Source organism: Ammodytes marinus (assembly GCF_949987685.1).
Source record: "Ammodytes marinus genome assembly, chromosome: 22".
NCBI lineage: Eukaryota > Metazoa > Chordata > Actinopteri > Uranoscopiformes > Ammodytidae > Ammodytes > Ammodytes marinus.
In genome coordinates this window covers 22,272,529-22,295,237 of record NC_137226.1, presented here as the reverse complement: position 1 = coordinate 22,295,237, position 22,709 = coordinate 22,272,529, and the positions used below count along the sequence as shown (strand labels likewise).

The window sequence follows — 22,709 nt, the reverse complement described above, 5'->3', positions numbered from 1 at the left end:
ACTTTAATTGTTTCTAATTGATCTAAACCATGGCAATTGCAAGAAGAAAGAAACGATCATAATCATGTTTATTTTGAGTAATCACATTGTGTTATCACGATTATTAAAGACAGTTAATCATTATGCATTTATTTGACTTTTAACAAGGTTTTTTCTAATAACACCATGACTTTGGACTTTAAACAAATGCTGTTCCTAATTGAACTGAAAACAGGTAGAATAGAAATAGGCTAAATAAGTGAAACATATTTTTAATAATTGAATAAAATAAATATGTCAAAATAAAAATAACCCGTTGTAAATGGTGTTGATAGGGCACGTCTTTTGATAGCATTACGGTAAATGTATGATTTATTTATGTCAAGGAGCAGGGTGGATAGGCAGTTGCATTGTAGTGTTGACAGTTGTGGTGGCAGGAGTCAAGGAGCTTTAAACTTCCTGTGTTTTTTATTCAGTGATTGCTTGGTCATAGACCACTATGATTCGACTTAAAATGAATAAACAAATTGGTCGGGATGTTTAAAGGTGCAGATCAGGTCGTATAACTTTTTTTCTCTCTCTCTCTATCTCTCGCGGTCGCGTATGTCACGTTACTCGCGTGTCCGCGCGTGACAAATCTTGCACATTATTTTAGTTTGTTGTGAGTCTGAAGTGTTTTCAGACTACACAATTAGTTTTACCTTTTATTTTCGTCATCTAGAAGTTTGTCAAAACACCCGGCAAAGCGCAACATTTCCCTCCTACTCTCTGGACCAGCCGATAGCTAAACTATCAGGTGAGGGAGGGGCCGAGCGAACGCACCGCATTTAACAGCCTGCATGCGGAACAATGATAGTTTAATAACGATTATTTTGTTTTCATGATTGAGGGAAGCCGTAATAGTAATCGAAAATGAAATTCAAATTATTGTCCAACCCCTCTAGAAGGATGACTTAAATTGGGCTGAATTTGGAGAGATTTTAAATAGCTATATTTATTCTCAATCTTTATCATTTTGGCGCTCCTGATTTTCCTTTGGCGCTGGGTAAATCCGCTTTGGCGGGCGCCAACATTTTCTCTATGCAGGAAAAACCCTGAACAACGTGACAACAGCTGTTCGCTTCCACGGGGAAAAAGTAAGGAACTCCGCCTTTATTACCGTTCGAAAGTTATTAAAGCATCAACAAACTACGCAGCTTGCTGTCTCGGCTCACACACTCGGTTTCAGTGAGTACATTGGGATTTTCAATGTTGGTTTTGATGATGTTTTTTTTAGAACGAGTATTTGAATACTCGCTCGGAAAATCCAACGAGTGTTCGAAGCCTGTAAAATGGTATTCGGGCCAGCCCTAGAAGCGTTGACCTGCAGAAGTGGTGGCCAAAAGAGAGATAGTAAGAGGTGAAGGGCTACTCAGTCTTTGTGATGTGGTAAGGCCTTTTCAGATGGAGGCGACATTCTGCCAGCGTACTACTATGGACCAGTGGCATCTCATTGCATTCCTCTATGGAAGGCCAAACAATTCAATAGCCTGTCAAAGATAGAAGCCCCCTAGCCAACAGAACAAATGTGTGTCAAGCACTTTAAGAAATGAGACAATAATAGCATTATAAATCCCCTACCATATCTAGGTTCATATCACAATACTGTAATCAATCTATACATCATATGCCCAAACATATAGATATATAGGCAGATAGCTAAATGGGGTTATAAGGTTTTGAGGAGGGGGGTGAATGGCTTATACGTGCAGTGTTTCTCTTTCTGGTCAAATCATTAGTGAAGTTGTCTCTTTGTCTAATGCCATTCAAATTGATATTCCCTAAAAATAATTTACTATTTTTTGCTGGCTGTTGTAGAAACACAGATGCAATAAGTGAGGGTGAGCAGCATCAGCATGGGTTTGGAGGTATAGGGCCGGTTTCACAGACATGGATTAAGCCTAGTTCCGGACTAAATTGTACTTTCAATGGACAATCTCCATTCAAAATTCCATTTAGTCCAGGACTAGGCTTAATCCATGTCTGTGAAACCGGCCCATAGTTTCCAAAAGCTGGCATGTGTCAGTTCATCTCCGGTAAGGCAATGTTAAATTATTTTAAAACCTTTTCTGAACCAGAACTATTCTGTGTTCAAAACAATGCAGTGAGTAACTGGTATGTTGGCATAATTTTTGTGCAAAAAGCCAGCGTACCCTTTCCCCCCAGAGAAAAGTCTGGTTGTGCTGTGTTGGGAGCAGACACACAGGGCTTCATTTAACAGACAGCTGGCTTCATTTCCTGTTGCCCAGCACGTTCCCAAAGCCCTGCAGCAACTGCCTCCAAAGTGCCTCATTCTTCCCTCTTTGTTTTTGGCTTCACTTCATCTTAGGGGATGTAAGGAAGCTCCTTAAAGGTGGTGTAATGTACTGGAGAATGTTTGTTGACAAATCACTTTTCTTTGAGGAGATATTCACTGATTTTGACATCATAAAACATTCTTGAGAATCGCTAACACCACCTTTTAATGATTTAAGTTAAAGCTTCTCTCTCCAATCCTGTTTTAAGTGCATGAATACACATGTCGTGTTACTGTTTGCAGATAATGCATGGGATGAAGCAGTTGTTGATAAAAGAAAGAGATGAATCCACTCACACACTTTTGTTACATTTCTTAAACCAGGCAGCTTGTGTTTATGTAGCAACCTGATAAACAGGTTCCATTCCGTGTCTTAAAGCTCACAAACCCAGCTTTCCTTTGAGAGAGAAAGGACTTAGTAAGGCCAGGTGTTCACAGGAGGTTGCCTAGAGGTGAACTTGTGGGCAGGGTGGGATTGTGTCTGTTTAGTTTGACCGGAGAAGCCGTTCATTCCTTCTCTCCATCAATGCTTGACACTACAATGATTCCATCATCCCATGAAAGACCAAATGCCATTAAACACACAGGGATGTTCAATCAGACTTAATAAAAAGAGAAAGGGTTCTTGAGTATGAGCGTTTCACCAAGACTGTGTCACGTGAACAATCTTGGCAGGAAGTCCACAAATAACCTACAGCTAGAAAGCAAACTATCCTCTGACCCTCCTTACCTCCTTACATTTGGTTGTACAGTCCCGTTGCCATTGCATTACTAAGCACCTCCTCTGTCCTCCTTGTCCCACAGAAAGCCACCAGGAAGACAGACAAGGTCCGGCCTGACGAGCTGGATGTGACTGTGCTGAGCGACCAGGGCCTCAAGGCTGAGCTGCTCAAGCATGGAGTGGAGGCTGGGCCCATAGTGGGTCAGTCATTCAATCAGCCAACTATATATGCACGCACACACGCACACACACACACACACACACACACACACACACACACACACTCCATCATAAGTTTCACTTTCCTTTTCATCTCCGTCTCAGTCTCAAACAGCTGGTCTAATCAGCTGGTCGGCTCGTGAGCCCAACGGCCCCGACAGCAGGAGTCAGTCGAAAAACAGATGATCACTAGGCTAGTTATGATCACTTTTAAATCAAAAAGCAAAATTATGAAATAAAGGCATCTCTGCCTCTCTCTGTCTATCTGTCTGCCGGTCTTTCTCACTGCACACTGTCACTCTCCAACAGCAGTCCGGCCACTGAAGTCGTCGGGGCCATTTCTTCTCATCATTTATCCACTCAACTGTCCGCAACGCGTATGGGTCATTAAGACGTTTCCCGTTCAATAGTGTTAATGTTTACGCATAATCAATGTTATCACTCGCTGATAAAGTGTTTTAGTAAGCTGACAACATCGCTATTTAGCACCATGGACCTATAAAGAAACACCGCAACTGCAATATAACCAAATGGGTAACCATGGCATATGTTTTAGTTGGTTATAATTTATTTGCAGTATTTACACCATCATTTGGATTTTCAATTAATAAAAAAACTTATTTAAATTTAAATGTATATATTCACCTTCTGTCCTTTATCTTTCCATTCATACAACAATATACAGAGAAAATGGTCATTTTTCAGGCCTATTTCGAATGGTAGAATTAATCGTGATTAATCCGCAGAATCCTGTGATTAGTCTGATTAAAATGTTATTCGTTTGACAGCCCTAGTTCCAATACTTTTGCTCACCTAAAAATGTGGTGTTCTTTTACAAATAATGCTATCTTCTCAGTTGTGTATCAGATCCAGATGCAAATACCTGAAAATGAAACCTGAAATGTTGATCTATTGTCTCATATTCATATTTTGGTGTCAAACCCAAATGTTTCCAGTCTACAGCAAAAATAAAGGAATTGGTCTCACTGTTCCAATACTTTTGGAAGGGACTGTATATTCCAATCACAATCAAACTCCTTTATAGGAACTGGCATATTTGCACTCACATATGTGAGTATTGGCAATAGATGTCAGTAAGTTTATTAATAAGCTGGTTCTCTATCCGGTGAAGCTGGGCTCACTTTCATGACATCTTTTGGCTTATCGCTGCTCTTCATACTTATGAATCATCACCTCAGGCAGGTTAACACAATAGACCCATGTACAATTGACCAATATCATGTCATGTTCCCTGTTAGTCTAGCCCCTCACAAACTGCCCTGTCCGGGTTTCTACAATGTTCTCCTGTTCTCCTCCTTCCAGCCACCACCCGTTCACTGTATGAGAAGAAGCTGCAGAAGCTGCTAGATGAGGGGCCGGCTCAGACGCAGCTGCTCGTCCCAGAGATACAAATCAACCACAATGGAAACCACTACAGTGACCAGGAGGATGGTATGAACACACAGACACAGTGCATTCATACAGGTGCATCTCATATCACTTTCAGACTAAGGACCACTTAACCAAGAAAAAGAAAAATCACAGACCACCTAATCTCCCAAAATATCCCCAAACAGTAATCCTTCTTCATAAGTAGCATTTTTTGCATTTTTTTTTAATTTAACATCTTTCAGCTGGGTGTAGGTTAGACAGCAAACCACTCTCCTGGTACATAACATAGCCTCACTTGGTGTGGCTGCTAGGCCTACTGGTTTAAGCTTAAGAATCATGTAGCTTGCCTGTTCTGTACAAAGTTACATTTGATTTCTGTGCGTTCAGGGCAATCATTTTTGACATAAAAGGGGATTTTCTGCTTTAAAAGAATTGCAGTGACAAGGCAATGTTTTAGTCCCTGCCTGCATTAAAGCCAGAAAATGAATCTTTGATAAGAAATGTGTTTATCTGCGGTACTGTAAAGATATGAAGGTAAAGTAATGGTGGACATATTTTTGTGTGATCTGTTAGAAGTGCCAGCAGCCCCAGAACCAGAGGCTGTGTCCGAACCTGAAGCAGTCCCAATAGTAGAGAGACCGCTGAGGAGCCGGGGGAAGACGCCTGTCCCCCCCCACACCCCCAACCACACGGTAACAAACTGCTTTACTCATTATAAGTGTTAGTCCTCACCAGGTTAATGCCATCACCATAGGACAGGTTTGTTTTCCCTCTTGTGATAGTGATCATTAGCTGGGAAAAAGATGGCTGTGGATACGTTTTTTATTTTTTTTAAATTAAAGGTTCAGTAAGCGGAATGGTCAGTTTAGCTAACTTCCTGTCAGTGACTGCAGTTAGCAGTCCCCTCCCTCGTCCCTACGTCACCACATTAATGCACTGCGGTCTTCAAGCAGCGAGTTATCTAGCATCATCTAAGATCCATAAATGTGATAAAACATGATTAAAAACCATCAAAACAGACATTGGGAAGGATTTCTACCTGCTCCGCCATTGTAGGCGCATACACATTCACCCATCTGTCGCTCTGCACATGCAAAGGCAGTGAGACGGGTGCTGGTTTGTAGTGTTCTCTCTTCTGATTGGTTATTAGTAGTGGGATCCCTGAAAAGTTTATTTGCCTATTACATGCAGAGCGAGTGACTGAGAGATCGGCTTAATGAAACGCGCACACTATATAAGTGATCACTGTATGAATAAAGAGCGATTTAACACTTAGATTAACATAAATAAATCGCTTATGTAATGGGAATTATTGCATATAGTCTATCTCCTATTAGATGGGGGAGAAAAAAAAGAATAAATAATATAAAATATTTAAAAATAATGTGCTAAACGAGGTTATAATCCTGCTTCCTTTTAGCATGGATAGTAGTGACTGAGTGTGCAGTGGAGGGATAAAGATAGACAGATATAGGAAGGAGACGATAGCTTTATTTTATTATTTAGTTCAGTTATCACTGGCACCATAAATCCGACTTCCCAGTACAACTGGAACGCAGACTGACTCCTGCTGTCGGGAGCCGATCAGCTGGTCCAAACGCCTGTATACCACGGAGATGAAAACGAAGCTGAAACTTAACTATCGCCTGGCTGGTCTGAATTTGAGTTGGAGCAGCAAAATATAGCCTAAATTCATAAATATTGTTAATAAATAGATGCAATGTGTTGTGTGATTTTCGTCAGTAGTCTATAGTAGACCTAGATTCTGCGCTCCGAACGCCACTAACTGTTCTGTAATACATTATCGCCGACACAGCTGGCGTATTTTTTTTATTATTATTTATTTATTAATTTTTTGATTGCCATAATTTTCAGCAAACCACACATTTTTTGGGTGTACACTAGGGGTGGGAAAAAAAATCGATTTTCCGATTAATATCGATTCTCTCTCGGACGATTCTGAATCGATTCAGAAAAGTTAATAATCGATTTTTTTTTTTTTTTTTTTTTAATAATTTTTTATTTTATTTTTTGTAAATACTAATACTTCCTGCGCCATTGCGCATGCACACCACACATGTGCGAGTTGTTTCCAAAGTGGCTTCAAAAGGGCTGAGAGCAGCAAACCCATGACCTGCACCGGCTTTATCTCTGTTTACGTTTTTGTATGAGAGCTGAATTCCAAGCGATCCATTCCAGAGATTAGAAATAAAATAAAACTGAATCGGTTTAGTTTTTACATACTTCCATATTGTGTTGAAATGCAAGCTGCATTGATTATTGATTATTCATAGAAAGTCATATTTGTGACAAGAAAAGCTTTTTCTCTAATACAATATTAGAGAAGGCAATTCATCTGTTGATTGTCTTTAATGATCATCACAAAAGTAGGAAGTGATTAGCAAACTCTGAGTAGCAAACTCAGATGTGCATATAAATATATTTTTGAAATTCACACATGGGTATGTACATAAAAAATGTTTTGCATTGAGATGCATTGAAAATCGATTTTGAATCGAATCGTTGACCTCTGAATCGGAATCAAATCGTGAGGTGCCAAGAGATTCCCACCCCTAGTGTACACGTGGTCTTAAAAAATCAACAAAACCCACCTCATGTGTATTTGAACCAATGACGGTGCATTCTATGTTGCGCACGCCATGAAAATTAGAAAAAGTAACAATGCTGCGCTACGCAGCATCAGGCAGGAGAGACAATGTGGCATCGCGCAGCAGTCTAAGCTATTTTTGAGATGTTTTGGTTCGCCTGGATTTATTCTCTTATTAAAGGGACTCACACCCATGCTGCAATTGATAATTACAGCACTATCATACCATCCCGCCTCCCTCCAATGCCCCCACACCCTCGTTCCATGCTTGTATCACTGGTTTCACTTCAGAGGTGTCGGCCAGAATACCACTTATGGCCAAAGGCGTCAGACTATAAGCATGAGACTAGGAGAGGAGGAGTAGGGTTCTATTTCGTTCCTACTGACCGCCAGAGGCGGTGCTTACAGCACTGGATGTTCCATCGCGCGCATGCGCAGGTCGAGATCTTTATACCAACAAAGTCACCTGTGACACCTGGGTGACTCCGGGAATGTCTATATATTCCGGAAGTCACCAGAGGTTCTGTTCCTTCTATCTTCTCGCGGACTAGCAGGTCGCACACATAGTTGTGCGATAATATACCATTAGCTTGTCGCAAGTAGCTCGTACCTAAGGGTTGGTGCTTCGATTTGACTTCGACCACCAAGGGCTGCGACTTGCAATTCGTTCGACTTCGGCCGGTAAGGGGTGAGTAAAGTGTGAAGGCTACGCGTAGCCCGGCTACCGCGGAAGCTAATATCACCTTTCCACCTTGCTTTGATTAGATCAGGCGGCGGCTGGGTTCACAGTCGCCGTGTTATTCTTTCATTCGCACCGTTGCTTGTTTTTCGCTAAGCCCGGTTGCTAATTGTATGCTCGAATGTATTGTCTTTCTTGCATTGTTGCACTGTTGATCGGGTGCTAAGTTCGCCTAGACCGGTTGCTTACTTTGATTTAATCTACAGCAAGTTGCTTGGGGTCCAAGCCGCCGCCACAGTATTCTGTAGCATTGTCGCACTGTGGCTCGGGTGCTGAGTTCGCCTAGAGCGGTTGCATAGGCTACTAATTAATTTGCTCGTCAAGTGGGCGGCTTCGGGGTCAGAAGTCGCTTTCACTGTTGTATTGAGCTGTGTCCCACCAGTCGTGGGCTCTCACCTAAGCATTGCTTGCCAGTGGATGAGCCGTGCCACACACTATGTGTATAGCCTACACTGTATGCTGCGCCGGTGGGCGAATTAGTTTCCTAAATCGCCTTCACCGTGTTATTTTAGCCGTGTCACACTGTTGCGCGTGTGTAGGCTGCTGTAGTGTGTCGCCAGTTGGCAGCTTAGTTCACACCGCTGTATTTTTATAACCGTGTCGCACCGTTGCACGGTAGCTCATGCCTTAGCCTGACTGCATAGGCTACTTAATTTGCTCGCCAGTGAACGTCGTTGCCGTCACTGTGTTATTAAGGCGCATTATTGCTTGGGTGTGCTCTCGCCTAAGGCTCAATTGCCTATAGCCTTCGTTGATTTGCTCTCCAGTGGGCGGCTGGGGTTACCAAGAGCCGCTGACACTGCCAGGGGACTACAGATAGAGAATAGCATTTTGGCTAATTCTAGCATTTTTTAACCCATGTATGATCATGTGGTTTATTGATTTGCACTTTCCCCTTCTTAAGTAAACTGAATTCAATTGAACTGTGTCATTTAGGGGGTCGTGGGTGCGCTCTCGTAAAGCTCGATTGCCTAGCCTACTGTAACTTGCTCGCCAGTGGGCGGCATAGTTTTACACCGCCACTGTATTATTCTAGCGGTGTCGCACCGTGGTTCGGTTGCTCTCGCTTGAAGCCCGGTTGCATACCTTATTCGGATTACATATTTTAATTGGCTCGACAGGTCGCGTTGTTGCTTGGGTGTGCTCTCGCCTAGAGCTCGATTGCCTAGCCTACTGTAACTTGCTCGCCAGTGGGCGGCATGGTTACACTGCCAATGTACTATTCTAGCGGTGTCGCACCGTGGCTCGGTTGCTCTCGCCTGAGGCCCGGTTGCATGCCTTAGTCGGATGCATATTTTAGCTGGCTCGACTTTTGGCTAAATTCTAGCATGTTTTACTGTAACTTGCTCACCAGTGGGCGTAGTTTTACGCCGCCACTGTATTATTCTAGCGGTGTCGCCCTTCTTATATGTCCATGGGTGTCGCACCGAGGCTCGGTTGCTCTCGCCTAAAGCCCGGTTGCATACATTGGTTGCTCGCCAGGGAGCGTCTTGGGTTTCCAAGAGTCGCCTTCACTGTGTTATTTTAGCTGTCACACGGTTATCTTGTCTGTGCAGGCTACTGTAATTTGCTCGCCAGTGGGCGCTATAGTTTTGCACTGCCGCTGTATTATTCTGGCGGTGTCGCGCCGTGGCTCGGTTGCTCTCGCCTGAAGCCCGGTTGCATACCTTAGTCAGATGCATATTTAGTTGGCTCGACAGTGGGCAGCTTACGCCTTCCTGACCTCCATACAGTGGGGAATGGCCATGACAAGTGCCATGCAGGTCTCAGGGTTGAGCACCTGAGGGAAGTGCTGTCAGATAACCCATGCATGAACTGTAGTTTCATGTCTCAGGCACTTAGGTTGCTAGGTAGAGGCTCTTCTACTAGCCTCCAACCAGCTCATGGTACCAGTGGCAGTGAGTAACCTTGCGGCTGGGCATCCTTCCTACTACAGGGGATGACATGCTGTCCACAGCTGCATCCTGTAACCTCTTAGAGGTGGGCAGCTCGGCTAGAGGGTCAGTGTCCGTCCATGACTCGCCAAGTATGGGGTTAGATGAAGCTCTGGTTTCATCTGCACCCACAAATGCCTTCTTTTCGGCAGGCCCTCAATCCTCCGTTTCTGTGTGCCTCCCTCTGAGCCTTATTCCGCAGAGCTCCGTAGATGCTGGCCAGATTTAAGGGCTCTCTCCCATCACACTAGTGACAGCAGAGCTCTGGCAGCCATGCACAATGCTGATAGTTAGGGCTTGGAGTGGTTAGCTCCGATTGAGCCTGCTATAGCATCCCTGGTTGTCTCCCCAGACGAGGCTCTGAGAGCCAATGTGCGCTGCCCTCGGCCCCAGTGCCGGATTTCAGGCGACCTCCTTACTAGGAGTTACGACATTGCTGCCGGTGTGGGCCATCTGGGAATTTGCTTTCTCACACAGTCCTGGCTCGGTCGCAAACCATACAGGGGTCAGGTGCTGGTCACTCAGCATGGACCCTCAGTGATGCTTCACTGCAGACTTTGCATTATGACTTAGGGAGCAAGGCAGGTTGATGTCAACTGTGACGTGGCGCGCCGCCAGGGTTGGCTGGCGCAGTCGTCCCAGTCGGAGGTGTGTCGACAGACCCTCCGTTCTCTTCCAGTGATCCCAGGCCAGACGTTCGGCCAGCTGCTCTTCAGGCCCGGTGCGAAGTGTTCAGGTTGACCAGGCTAGACAGTAGTTGCACGCTGCGACGTGCACCTCTGTGGTACCCCGTGCCAATAGCTTCAACCACGTTCAGGTGGACGATCAAGGGGCCAGTGCTTCTCAGCACATTCTGTATAGCGCCGTAACACTGCGCTACAGCTGCATTTCAGGCGCCAGGAGGTCGGCGTCCAGCCTCCGCCCTCCCCCAGAGTCCTTGGGGGTGCTACTCGATGCTCGGTAGGTTCTACTCAACCGAAGTTCAGGTACCAGGAGGTGGGGCGGGGTCGCCCCGTTCTGGACTAAGACGGCGGAATCAGTGCCTCACAATTCTTCCTTTCCCCATGCTGTGTGTTGCAGGGGTCCTCCAGTCTATCGCTCAGGCGGACTGGGTTGTGTCATAGCCCTGAAAGATGCTACTTTCAAGTCCCTACTGCCCAATGTCACAGGTGGTCCTCCCCTTTGCATTTCTGGGCAAGGTGTACCAGTTCAGGGTTCTTCCGTTTGGGCCGTCCCTGGCTCTGCGTATATTAAACAGTGTGTGGCAGCATTTCTGCCACCATTACAGCTCAGCTGGTGCTCGACTCGGCGGCCATGCGAGCCTGCCTTTCTCCGTAGCGCGTAGCTACCGTTCAGCAGCTACTACAGCACTTCATGCAATGGAGGCTGCTGGAGTACAGCCTCTTCCTTCGACTGATAAGTATGCTGACCTCAGCATTATCTAATTATCATTATCTAAGCTGTCCAAGTTCCAGGTGTCCGGAACACAGCGATAGAAAAGGGCCACCCCCGGGGAGTGGAGACTCCATCCGGAGGTGGTGGGCATGATTGGGACAAGTATGGCAGGGCAGTGGCATATCTCTTTGCTTCCGAAGAGATGACCCACTGTCCCCCTGGGTTCTCCTAGATGGAGAGGACCAGTCCCCTAAGGCAGGATGCTCTGGCTAATGCTTGGCCAGTCAGCCTGCTTTATGCATTTCCTACAATTCTTTTTTTACTGACAACACTGGATGGGGTCCAGCATTGCAGTTACAGCCTACGTTTGGTGGCTCCACATTGGCCAGGAAGGCCATGGATCCCAGCGTTACTAAACTCCTCAAGGAGAGCCTTGGTGCCTTCCAGGGAGACAGGACCTTCTGTCTCAGGTAGGCGGACACATGTGGCACCCGAACTCGGGGCGCCTGCAGCTGTGCGTGGGGCTCCTGGTAGCCAGGACCCACTGTTGACGTATTGCGACCAGTCAAAGGTCCATACCTTTTTAACTTCAGGGGCACTCTCCACTACATAGCGCTATGCAAACAGGTGGAAGTTGTTTTCACAGTGGTGCATGGCACATGGCGAAGTCCCATGGACTTGCTCAGTGATAGTGATACTACACTTTCTGCAGTCTGTGTTGGGCAGCAGGAGAGCTGCTTCCACCCTGTGCGTCTATGTGGCTGCGATATCGGCCGCACATGCAGGGGTGGATAACCAGACGGTAGGGTCCCACTACCTAGTCAGGCAGTTTCTGAAGGGAGGCCAGAGGCTTCATTCAGCCACCATGACCCCTGAGGGCGCCATCATGGGACTTGCAAGTAGTCCTGAGGGCCTTAGGTCTACCCCCATTTGGGCCGCTGAGTCAGGCAGACCTGACGCGGCTGTCTATGAAGACGGCATTCCTCCTTGCCATTGCTACTGCAATCGGTCGGTGAACTCCATGCCTCGTCAGTGAGCCAGGCGTGCTTGCTCTGGCATGCAGAAGGGTCAGGAGTGGTGCTCTCGCCAAATCCATCCTTCCTATCCAAACGATTGTCTCCCCACCATGTAAACCAATCGATCGAGTTGGCTGCTTTCAATCCCCTGGGCTCACCAGGGGGTGCAGAAAGAATGTCAGACCCACTGTGCCCGGTGCGGGCGCTTAGGGCATAGGTTGTGGCAACAACCAGCTTGCGTAAGACAAATACCTCTTTGTCTGCTATGGGAGCTGCAGGAAGGGGGCTGCCCTGTCCAAACAGAGACACTCCCACTGACTTGTGGATGTGGTCTTGAATGCATATAGAGCACAGGGGCTCCCCATGCCTTGGCCGTTGAGTGCCACTCTACCAGGAGTATGGCTACATCATGGGCTGCCTTGAAGCGGATTTCACGGCAGGACATTTGCGCCACGGCTACATGGTCTTCATCATGTACGTTGCGCGGCTCTACAGAGTAAATGTTGCTGCACCTCATCCGGTGGGATGACAGCTGTCTTGTTGATGGCTGCAAGCCCTTAATTGATGAGTACTCTTCGTGACCTTTTTGGTATAAGTCATCCAGTGCTGTAAGCACCGCCTATTCCGGAATATATAGACATTCCCGGAGTCACCCAGGTGTCACAGGTGACTTTGTTGGTATAAAGATCTCGACCTGCGCATGCGCGCGATGGAACATCCAGTGCTGTAAGCACCGCCTCTGGCGGTCATCCGGAACTCATAGAACCATAGTTACATACGTTATCCGCTCTTTATTTTCCTTCTTTCACAGGCACAGTCGCATATAGATCGCGGGAAAAGAACAAAGGTTTAAACTCCGCTCGTGAGGAGACGTTACAACAGCTGTTGCGACCCGCGATAACATGCAAACTATATTATAACAGCGATCGGGACTGCATGTACATACTCACACACGGGTGATTCACATTTAAACTCAGATAAACACGTTTCCATGTGGAATGATCGCTTACTGCGGCAACGCTCACACATCTGACCGAGGGAAAAGAGAACGGAAACTAAACAGGCTCTCTGTCCGACTGACGTCACGGCCCTAACTGACTGCTATCCACACTGAACAAAACACATTTTAACACACTGTAAGAACTAACAACACTGTATCTTATGAACGTTGGGGCCTTTCTACAATGGTCGCTACTCGCTACTGTCTGCCGTGGAATCAAAACAAACCCTCTAGTTGAGAATGCGCAATACAGAAGCAGACCGCAAACAGACAGGTCTGTCGGCCAATCAAATCGTTCGGTCCGAACGATTTGATTGGTTGAATTTGATATATATTTTTCATAATATTATGAGATTGAAATCATTGTTTGTTTTTACTCCTGGTGGGTCTGTCTTATATTTTAGAGTGTAATTACCTTATTAATACCATTTTAACCTAATCCAAAAAAAGTGTAAAAATGCACCAAAGGTAAGATTGCATTCATCACCCCTTTAACGCAGAGCAGTCAAGCTATGAACATCATTTATTTGTGCCACAACCTGGACTTTAAGAATATGTGTGCTGCAGTGATGTCGTTTGAATGTAGGAAATATCAATTAGACCAAGGGTGTCAAACTCATTTTCACAAAGAGCCACTCTACGATATGATATGATCACAATAAGGGCCAGACATGTAGTTTACCGACATGCCAATCATGTTCAATCGGCGGCCGACTGTCTTTCATTTGGAGCAATTTGATTGGTGGAGGGCTAGCGAATCAGTGAAGCCCGGATGTGAGGCGGGTAGCACAAACAGCTAACAACAGCTAGCCATCGTTTTAATGTGTTTGTTCGTTTCGTTTTGAGAGTACTCACATGCATCAACCCTTGTTGACTGCTCGACACCATGCTCGACACTCTCTGCTAAAAATTGTGCTCTTATGGTCCATAAATATAAATACGTATTTCTATCTATGTTTATGCTCTAGAGAGCTGTCCCATCATTTCCGGCTTTCGTATTTTTTCGGGCCACAATACAGATTAGCGCCGCCTGCTGTTGTGGAGACATTACGTCCCGCGCAAGCGCAGAGCGTACGGAAAATAAGCAGTCGTCTCGGTGTGTTTTTTGGCCGCGACGGGAAGACTGGAGCTTCCTGAAACGGCGACTCCATTTTTGGGTAGTCGGAACGAGTCGGACTGGTGTGTCCTGCCCTTTAATCCAAAAAGTAAAAACAATGTAGCGGGTACAGGTGGTTCAGATTAATTCAGCTATTGGAAATTAATCTGATGATTAATAATACTTTAATAGTTTATTAAAGTTCAAAAGGGGCACCACCATTCATTTAAGAATGGAAAAGTAATAGCAAATTGTCTCGTTTAATCAATGATTTATTCTCAAATGTTGATTAGTTTAATGTTCAGTTAAATGAATCAATATTAATAAATCCTAGTCTCAATGATCATTTCCATAAAATAATGTAATCAAGTAATTACTATTATAAATTTGGTAATATGATCTTAACACTGAAGGCTACAGAATCTTTCACTTGTTGATTGTTGACACTCCAATAATATCCACACAAATAAATCACAAACACTTCTGGTTACAATATAAGAACATTTATTCTAACCACAATGAAACTTAAGGTAACATCCGTTTTATATACGCATAAAGCAAATACACTTAGCAAACTTAATCAAAGAAAACGTCTAGAACATTGTACAGCCATGTACCAGTATGTATGTGTTTGAGTGAGTGAGTGAGTGAGTGTGTGTGTGTGTGTGTATATGTGTGGGTGAAGCGAAGTAGGAAAAGGGACGGGGGAGTTAGGGAGCCGGTCAGTGAGACACGGGGGCGTGTAGACTAACCCTTACCAAAGGTACAGTGAGGGGCGAAAGACCCAAAATGGCGGTTGGCCAGGCTAGCCTAAGGAGGCCCTAAAATGGCGGCGGTGTGACTATTCTACCTCCACCCGGTGGGGGAAGTAGCTACCACGGGTACTCAAAAGGGCGTCTACTTCAGAACAAAGGACATGAAGAAGGGGTTTGCGAATTTCGAAAAGCCACTAGCTCTTTAAAAGGGATTCTACCGCCGATCTGAACACCAATATCACTATCTGATCAAGACCACAATTAGGGTTATCTAACATGTGTAGGCGTGCAGGAGAGGAAGAGGAGGAAAGACCACGCTTGAGCGCGGGGAGGGGGGGGAAAAGAAAAGTAAAGTGTGAGGTTTTTAAAACATACAGCAGAATTAAAACCACACTGCAGCGTTGAATGAAATGATCAAACTTTCCCCGTTCTGGAGGACAAACGGAGATAAATCACACAGCTTGTTCAAAGTAGCAAACACAAATTCGAAAATAAACAGTATTGTTCAACACTTTAAAAAGTAATAATAACTTAACATCTGCCCAGGTAATTATAAAGCCAAAATCTCACTTGGGGGAAACTAGTTTCCACTGCTTCGTCGTCGTTGAGGCGGGTAGGCCAATCCTTTCCAGGACTGGCGAAAGGGGCCCGCGAAACAGCGATCCAAAATCCAGGCTCCGAGCCTTTGGCGGTCGGGGAGCTGGTGAGGTGATCTCTGCGGTCGTCAGATCGCAGGAAAGAGGCAAAGGGCGCAGCTGATTCTGTGCGGAGGATGGCGATCGGGGACAACTTGATCGGCTTACGGTCCGCTGTCCAAAAGGCTAGGTTTCTAGGTAAACCGCCTGTTTCCTAGTTCTTCTGGTCGTTCCAACGAAACAGTTCCAACTCACTTTGTCGTTCTGGAGATCGCCGTGGCCGCAGGCGATAGCTTTAGTAAAACACGTGGTGGTTGGTTCAGGGATCGAAGGAGGCCCTGTAGATCTGTACAGACTTGTTGTTTCTATATGTGGGTCAGCTAACAGCCGAGCACGAGAAAGAAAGAACTGCGCAGCGCTCGTCCTTTTAAAGGTCCCGGTTTTCACCCGGGGTGGAGTTTCAGGCTAGCGTTTGGATACGCCCACCTGAAGAGGTAAAGGTGTACTGCAGTGTTTTGGCCGCATGGTGGCGGCACAGAGCTGTCCATAGGTTTGACCCCCTACAACAACATATATGAATATATTGTAAATAGGGCTGTCAAATTAACGCGTTAATTTCGATTAATTAATCACAGAAAAATTAACGCGACTAAAAAAATGAACGCAGATTAATCGCACTTCTATAATGCCCTTTGACCCAGTGCAAAAGTGGTGCGTAGCTGCACCGAGCTGCACCTGAAGCAGACACAGCCCGCGCGGGTGAAAGGGAGAAAAGTAAAGAGAGAAGCAGGGGGCCGAGGGCTCTATAGACGGTTTAATAAGCATGAAGGTAGGAAGACATCTTACTTTATTCTCCACAGCCAGTGTCTGTGCATTATTGATTTAGTGGGTGCAACAATGTAGGCTAGGTTCAAAACAGTATCTCTCAATCTTTCTCCCCGTGTCTCAATTTTGTTTGCTAGCTGTCTCGTGTTAGGGATGGGCATTTTAAGAAATTTCATTGATCGATCATCGGGAAAATTAACGATCAATTATCGAGCAATCGTTATCTTTTTACATATTAAAAAATGCCAACAGAACATCCAAAATACAGCGTTTTTACCATAGACTGTATACAAGAGGTTTTTACTCAATTACATCTTTATTCCAAGATCTTCTAGGCAAACAACAGTCTATTAAGGCAAGGCAACTTTTAAAAATAAAATAATAATAAAATGCGGCGCTGGTTAAAGCCCGGGCCAACAAGGAGCCAATGCTACGATACCTTTTAAAGTTTAAACACATATGCGCCTCCTAAGATGCTGCCAAAGACTGCATAAGGGCACGGCACGTTTCTCTGAGTGGTAAAGGACCTAACGTTACTTCATCTAATAAACAAAATGTGCAAATTAGTTCCCTGATGAAGGCGAAGTAGGAAAGCATAGACGCTAAAGTTAGCCGCTAATGCTAACGGCGCTAACGTAACACGTTAAACAGGGTCGGATGTAGGCTTCAATGTACAAGTGGTACATAATTCAGTTTGTTTAAGTGTTGTACTTATAAAAGGTTTCACAATGAACTTAGTTATTTTCGGTTCTAAAGCTGTCCCATGGACCTGTCCGATGCCAAACTTCGCTTCTTCCTGTTTACGTTTTGGCAGCTCGCAGGCCATAGACATTTATAATGTCTATGTCGCAGGCTGCTGCCTGAGCCTGTTCTGTTGTCTCCTACTACTAGTTAAGTATCTCCCCCTGCTGGTAGGATGTTTAATTGCTGCCCATACAGTCTTTGGTGCTGCCACAGTGAAATTCATTGCTGTGCTGCCGGACTCACACTGCGCAACACAACGGCTATATGATCGATAACAATTTCACGTGATCGAAAATATTCTTAACGAGCAATGATCGATTAATTATGCCCATCCCTAGTGTGTGCGTGTGTGTGTCTCTCAATATTTTTGCCTATGAGTACGACAATGGTGAATGAATCGGCATAAGCATCTGTGGCAGTGCAGCGCTGTCTGTTGTGGAGACAGAAGTTACGAGAGACGGAGAGAGAGAGAGAGCGAGAGAGAGAGAGAGAGAGAAACAAACTGTAGTAGGCTATACAGCTGTTTATAAACAGGTATAAAATCGTCATAAAAGTATGCGATTAATTTAGATTAATTAATCACAGAGCCTGTAATTAATTAGATTAATTTTTTGAATCGCTTGACAGCCCTAATTGTAAACCAACCTGCGCACAGGGCATATAGGCTAGGTTTTGTTTCAACATTTGGGGGTAAAAATTATAGGTGGGGGGTATGGGGGCACCCCCCAGAAAATGTTGAATTTAACACTTAATTTCCTGCATTCTGGTGGATAAAAATCAACCAATCTGTGCCTTTTCTAGAATCAATTTAGTGGAAATGTATTTTTTTTCTGTGAAGGAGAAGACAACATTCAGGTTCATTGAGATAGAGCTATTATGGAATATCATTTTTTTTAGGAATCATGACCCAGCACTGGTGTAAACTATTTATGACAGTTTACATTGGTAATGAAATGCAAAGCCACTACTGGAAACAAAAGGGATGGGCTATCAGCAGCTAGCTAACGTTAGCTACATAACACATAACCAGATAATGTTTGCATTCATCCTTTGACACTTGACACAATCAAACATCAATATTATCATGCTAAAATTTAGCCACATAGATTGGCCTATTTAAAGCCCTTCAGAAAACTGACATCTTTTTCATTGATGCAAGTTCATCAATGAACTTGCATCAATGAAAATCCTTAAAATCCTGAGCTGTAGAACTTTCAGCAGACATTCCTAGCGGTAAGCTGCGCGAGTGTACATCCGTTGGGAACGTGGGCGACGTGCGGATATGAGACGGCAAAAAAGAAATGTTTTTAATTTTTTTAACCTAAATTGATATGCAAATGATTTTTATAGCAGCGGCGGGAAAAATATAGCAGCGGTGGCGCGCCGCTGCTGTGTGAACCTGGGGGAAACACTGTAGGGGAGAACGGGGTAATTTGTCACACGGGTTGGTTGTCACAATCGTTATATCTCGGAACCAGAAGAAGCTGTCTATGAAATTTTGGTATGTAAATATCCAGAATTTGGATCAGGGGTCACCTACATAGTCTTCCTTGGAGTTAGACTGCTGAATTTGAGGTGAGACGACTGTTTGTGTTTTTCATGTCAAATTGAAAATATTTAGATCCTCAGTATTTTTCTTCTAGGCTTTTACACAATGGGTTTATAACAAAACACTTGTTACCCATACAAAGTGTGACGGGTAAACTATATTTTAGATTGTGGTTAGCAAGCTAATTAGTTGTCAGATGGTTGTTGGCCTTGATGCTAGCAAGAAATTCAAGTTGGGGTTGGTTGTCACATGTTATCTCAAGGCTGCAGCCAGAAAAGGAACCCAATAACGAAAGAAATTGTCAAGCTGTATCCTCACTGACACCCCAGAGAAGGAAAGAATAGAGCAGGAAAAGGCAGCTAGCATGCAAAAGAAAAAAGGGCAACAAAATCAAAACAACCCAGTGCATCCCAAACTAGACCAGCTGCCAAGGCTACAGTAAGTTATGTAGGCCTATTTGTCAACTTGACAATGCAATTAAACTTTCAAATTTAGTTCTACTTTCTTGACTTATTTTTAAGATTATTCCCATTAAGATAACATTGTGACAAACAACCCCATAGTGTATGACAACCGACCCCTTGATGGGGTTGGTTGTCACAATGTGTAAGGGTGTCTTTGATGATTCATTTCTTCTTTATTACAATAAGATAGAAAAAGTGAGGGGTACATATTTCTTTTTTTTTTTTTTTTTACTTTTTATTTAAAGCGGCAACGAGTAACATTTAAATATCTTTTAAACAGCCTCATGTTTCCTCTCATAATCATAAATTACCTTTAACAGCAAACGAGACCATCAGTGCAAAGAAAGACGTTTTTATATAGTTTTTATTACTGCATTTGATCTGGTCGTACACCCAGTCCGATTTTCGGTTCACGCGTGCATGCTCTATGGTCACATATCCGCATTGGTCGCAGATTTCAGTGAGGCGCAGCAGCGCGATGTGAGAAGCCTATCCCTCCAGGTGAGGGAAGGGGAGCGGGAGCCGTTTGAGACAGTTGTTTGTCGTCATAATGACTGATAACGGGGCTGAACCATCAAAGAAAAAAAATAAAATGCAATGAAGAAAAGCTAAAATGGAGAGTGATAGGCGGACGGGAGGGCGTTGCCAAGCAACGTATACACAATTTCACGGAGCGAAACTAGACTGCAGTGTTTACTCCTAAATTAATGAGCGGTAGCCTACTAAAACAAAGTTTACTTTGCCTCACCAGCATCATCAGATGACCATTATTCATCTGAAATAGTCATTATTTACATCATAAACACATTACCTCATCGTGAATCGTGATCCATACCATTACTAACTAACTGCCATCTCTCGTTCATTCGCTTTGTGTGAGGACACGGGGACTCGTTCAGCTCCGTGAGAGGTGACAATGCATCAACTCATTGCAATCAGGTGTGTTTAGCACTTACTGGCATTAGTTGATGCACTCCACTCTCTCACGGAGCCGAAAAGAGTCCGGTGCCCTCACACTTTCAACACACGGACACGCACCACGCACCATATTGCTTCCTGATTAATTGAATCTTTCACTCCCTGCACGAGCTAGGAAACAGCTTCACGACAGCTGGCGTCGTAAAAATACTACCGCTTTTGTTCAAAGGTGTCGCCAACGTGCCGACTTACTCGTTGTAACTTTAAGTCTTTTCACATTTTTAAAGGACATACACACAATACAAGTACAATAACATAAACAATAGCGAGGGGGCGCACCAGTATAACTGTTTTATACACATTTTCTTTGATTGTCCAAAGCTTATCCTGATAATGAAGCGTCATCTTATTCTTCAATAAATGTAGTCCATTTCTTCCATTTACTTGGGAAAATCGCTCCTCTGGATCTTAAACAGAAAGTCATTTTTTCCATCGCCTTAATCTGTTTTACTATGTCCATCCATTGTTTGAGGTTTGTGGTGTCCGCTTGATACCAGTTCTTAGTGATTGTTTTCTTACAGGCCATGAGCAATATTTTACACAGATACAAATCTTTTCCTAAGATGACATCCTTTAAAATACAGAAGTAAAGCACCTTTACATTGTTTGTGACTTCATATCCCAGAATCTTACTTAAAGACAGACATATTTTCCCCCAAAATATCTGAATTTTTGGGCATAGCCAAAAAATATGAGAGTGATGGGCGTTCGTGTTTCCGCACAGCCTCCAGCACTGCTCCTTTAACTGAATTTGCTTACTTTTAATATGTGGTGTTATAAAATAACGAATTAAGTTCCTCCAACCAAATTCTCTCCACTTCTTTGAGCTTGTGGATGAATGCTGTGCTTTCCACATAGAACACCAATCCTCCTGTGATATTTCTATGTTTAATTCCTTCTCCCATTTTGCTTTAACATATCCTGTGTTTTCTCCATTTTGTTTCTGTAGGCCCTGATATATTTTGGAAATAGTTTTATTACTCTTTTTTTTATAGGCTTCAACTAGGATTTCAACCACTGCATTACCCTCTACAGATAGTTCTGGTTTAATTTTTTTATCAAAGTAATCCCTAATTTGCAAATATCTGAAAAAATCTTTATTATCTAGATCAAATTCCTTTTGAAATTGTTCAAAACTCTTGAAGTGCCCACCCTGTGTGAGTGTACATATAGCCGTTATACCCTTGTCCCACCACTGTCTGAAAACAATATCATTTGTTCCTGGTTTAAATTTGTGGTCCAGGGCAGGCCAAGTCAAAATCTTTGCGTCTCCCTCCATTTTGTAGTCTTTTACCATCTTGTTCCAAATACCCAGGGTCTGTTTGATAATATCATTGTTGCTTTCTTGGCGCATTTTATTCGCTGTGTCCCCTAACACTGCTTGGATTGGAGAGGTGTCTATGTTGACTTCTATGTCCTTCCATCTGGCTTCATATTGCGGGCAGCTTCCGCATACTACAAATCTAATTTGGGCTGCATAGAAATATTGCCTCAAGTTAGGCAGTGACACACCACCCTCCTCTTTATTTATTTGAAGTGTTTTATACCTGACCCTTGGTCTCTTGCCAGCCCAGATGAACCTAGAAATCAATTTGTCCCACAGCCTGAATTGTGCTTCTGGGATCATCTGTGGAATAGATTGAAACAGATATAGTAGTCTTGGTAGTATGTTCATTTTCACTATATCTATACGTGTCCCCATATCTAGGTTAAAGGCTGACCACCTCCTGACATCTGTTTCAATATTTTCGTTGACCTGTTTATAGTTGATTTCAGACGTGTTGCCAAGAGTTTTTGTTAATGTCACTCCAAGATATTTTAATACTTTAGCCTTCCATTTAATTTTGTATTTTTCTCTGGTTTCTTTATTAGGAGTGTAATTGAAAGTGAGGATTTGTGTTTTTGCCATGTTTAATTTATAGCCAGAGTATTTACCAAAGTCATCTAATATTGCCATCAGGTTAGGAAAGGTTTTATCTGGGTGCAGCAGGGTCACAATAACATCATCGGCGAAAAGTCCTATGATGTGTTCCTGTTTTCCTATTTGGATTCCCTTCAGACTGCTATCCTGTCTGATCAGCTGTGCTAAAGGTTCTATAAATATGGCAAATAGAGTGGGGCTAAGGCAGCATCCCTGGCGAGTGCCTCTTTGTAGATTGAAACTATTGGTTAAGTGGCCGTTGATTTTTATCCTTGCTGTGGGTTCTTTGTAAAGGCTTTGAATACATTGTATTGACTGTTTCTGAAAACCTAATTTCTCCAGTACCTGATATAAAAATTCCCAATTGACACAATCGAAGGCCTTCTCGGCATCAAGGCTCACTA

At 43.9% G+C, this 22,709-nt stretch overlaps 1 protein-coding gene across 4 annotated transcripts in view; it reads left to right on the top strand.

The window, feature by feature from the left end:
• The window catches only part of tmpoa (thymopoietin a), a 78,482-nt gene that overhangs the window by 35,986 nt on the left and 19,787 nt on the right, over positions 1 to 22,709 (top strand). For 2 of the 4 annotated variants that reach the window (XM_080051052.1, XM_080051050.1), the window contains exons 2-4: positions 3,119 to 3,236; positions 4,578 to 4,706; positions 5,223 to 5,338. In XM_080051052.1, coding sequence (XP_079907178.1) covers positions 3,119 to 3,236; positions 4,578 to 4,706; positions 5,223 to 5,338 — 363 coding nt within the window. Of the gene's footprint in view, positions 1 to 3,118; positions 3,237 to 4,577; positions 4,707 to 5,219; positions 5,339 to 22,709 lie in introns of all 4 variants that reach the window. The other 2 variants (XM_080051051.1, XM_080051049.1) reach the window with 1 other exon arrangement.